This window comes from Pteropus vampyrus, unplaced genomic scaffold, assembly GCF_000151845.1.
Source record: "Pteropus vampyrus isolate Shadow unplaced genomic scaffold, Pvam_2.0 Scaffold1, whole genome shotgun sequence".
Classification (NCBI taxonomy): Eukaryota; Metazoa; Chordata; class Mammalia; order Chiroptera; family Pteropodidae; genus Pteropus; species Pteropus vampyrus.
Window position 1 is genome coordinate 23,514,200 of NW_011888782.1, and position 2,261 is coordinate 23,516,460.

At 72.6% G+C, this 2,261-nt stretch overlaps 1 protein-coding gene across 1 annotated transcript in view; it reads left to right on the top strand.

The window, feature by feature from the left end:
- Positions 1–1,905: 1,905 nt before the first annotated feature.
- Positions 1,906–2,261, top strand: part of ADCY5 (adenylate cyclase 5) — a 138,446-nt gene continuing 138,090 nt past the window's right edge. The window contains exon 1 of the mRNA XM_011355235.1: positions 1,906–2,258. Within this exon, the coding sequence (XP_011353537.1) occupies positions 1,906–2,258 (353 nt within the window). The remainder of the gene's footprint in view (positions 2,259–2,261) is intronic.

The window sequence follows — 2,261 nt, forward strand, 5'->3', positions numbered from 1 at the left end:
CCATCTTTTCCGTCATTTTCTTTCCGCACGTCAGAGATTCTCAGTCTCTCCATCTCCCCCGTTCATTTCCGTGTCTGGGTCTCGGGCCCCTCTGTACCCTCCAGGGGCTGTGGTCTCTGGCTCCCTGTGGCAGTCGCTGCCAGGGTGCCCCCCGCCTTGTGCGCCCTCCTTTGGCACAGCCGCCAGGCCACGGAATCGCCCAATAACAGCGCCGGACTCAAGTCTGACAGCTCAGGAAGCGGCCAATCGAGCCGGGCCAGAGAAGGGGGGCGCAGTGCTGGGCTGAAGTTAGGTTGAATGGGGGGAGGGGGATTAAAGGGGGATACAAAAGAGGGGAACTAGGACTAGGGGCGCAAAAACCCAAATAGGGGGCGGGGGAGGGCCGTACGCGGCCCAGGCTAGGCGAAGGGACCGCGGGCTGGACGCAGCTCCAGACACCAGCGAGGGAGGGGGCGCGATGAGAATTTGAGGTGAGGAAGAGGAGCTGCGACCCTGCGGCCCCAGGAGGCTCGCTCGAGGATGCCCGCGGGGCGCCAGGGCCGCGGCCAGGCCAGGGGCGGAGGCGGCAGCAAGCCGTTGTGAGCCGAGGCCGGAGCGGCGCGGGGGGCGGGGAGGCGGCGGGAGGAGGGGATGCGGAGGGCGCTCCCGCGGCGGCGGCGGCGGCAAGCGGGCGAGAAGGGAGGAGCGGCGCGAGCGGCCGGAGCGGCGCAGGGCCCGAGGCGTGCATGGCGCGTCCTGAGACCGGCTCCCGCGGGCCCCCCAGGAGCGTCCCAGGGGCGCAGCTGCCCTTGGGGGGGCCCCTGTCCGTCGGCTGCATCTGAGCCCCGACCTTCGGTCTCTGGATGCCGTGCTCCCCGGGAGAAGCCTGCCTGCGTTGGGGCAGAAAGGCGGCGGCGCTGCGCCGGATTCCGCCCTCCGCCTAGTCCTTCTGCGCCCGGCCGCGGTGGGCCCGCAGCCGGCGGCGAGGAGCCTGGGGCTTGCGGAGCCGGCGCGACAGCCCTCCTGGATCGGCGGGTCCGGGCCAGCCCCGCTCCGTTTTGGAGGAAGCGGGAGGCGAGAGGGGAAGGGCCGCGCCGCAGGAGCCGGTCCTCGCCCCCGCCCCCTGTGCGGACGCGCTGAAGGCTCGGCTGGGCTTTCGCGGGGGCCACGCTCCCACTCTCGCCGCGGGAGGTGGGGGATGCGGACGACGGCCCCCCTGGGCTCCAGGACCCACCCCCCCAAGGCTGCGGAGCTATTGCTCCGCCTGCCGCCCCCTCCCCCGTCCTCTCCACCCCCCCATCCCACCTCCCCACCCCTCGTAAGAAAATAATGCTGGCTGGCGCTCGCACCTCCCAGTCGCTCCCAGTCCGCCGCGAGGAAAGGGCACCCGCTCGGTGTCCACACCGGGACCCCTGCCGAGTCGCTCTAGCTGCCGCCTCGCCGCGTGTGCCGCTGGGTTCCGCTAAGGCATAATCTGCGAGCGCCGCTCCCGGGCATTGCCAGACCCGGGGAGGCGCCTCCTGCAAGGACACCTCTCCGTCCCGCCTCGTCCGCAACTCCGGTCCTCGTAGTGCTCGACGCGAGCCAGGAGTCCGGACGTCCCTCTGCGCGCGGCGCAGCAGCTCGACCCGTCAGTCCCCCGCTGCCCCCGCTCGGAGCCAACTCCATCTAGGACCTGGGACTCCTGACGCGGATTCTGAGCCACTTCTCACCTCGGGGCTGTGCCTGCCTCCCCGCTCGCCCTCCTGCTGCCCTCTTTCTCCGCTCAGGACGGGGGTGCCAAGATGCCCCGCTGCTGCGCAGGGCCCCGGGCCGCCCCCGACGTGTGACCCCAGCTTGGTCCCCCTGCTCGGCCGTCCGCCCTCCCCTTGGAGACCCCCGGCCCGGCCTCCGGGGGAGGAGGAAGACGACGAGGCCGAGGGGGGGATGTCCGGCTCCAAAAGCGTGAGCCCCCCGGGCTACGCGGCGCAGACAGCCGCGGCGCCAGCGTCCCGGGGAGGCCCGGAACACCGCTCCGCGTGGGGAGAGGCCGATGCCCGCGCCAATGGCTACCCCCACGCCCCCGGCGGTTCGGCCCGCGGCTCCACCAAGAGACCCGGGGGGGCGGTGACCCCGCAGCAGCAGCAGCGCCTGGCCAGCCGCTGGCGCAGCGACGACGACGACGACCCTCCGCTGAGTGGCGACGACCCCTTGGCCGGGGGCTTTGGCTTCAGCTTCCGCTCTAAGTCAGCCTGGCAGGAGCGCGGCGGCGACGACTGCGGACGCGGCAGCCGCCGGCAGCG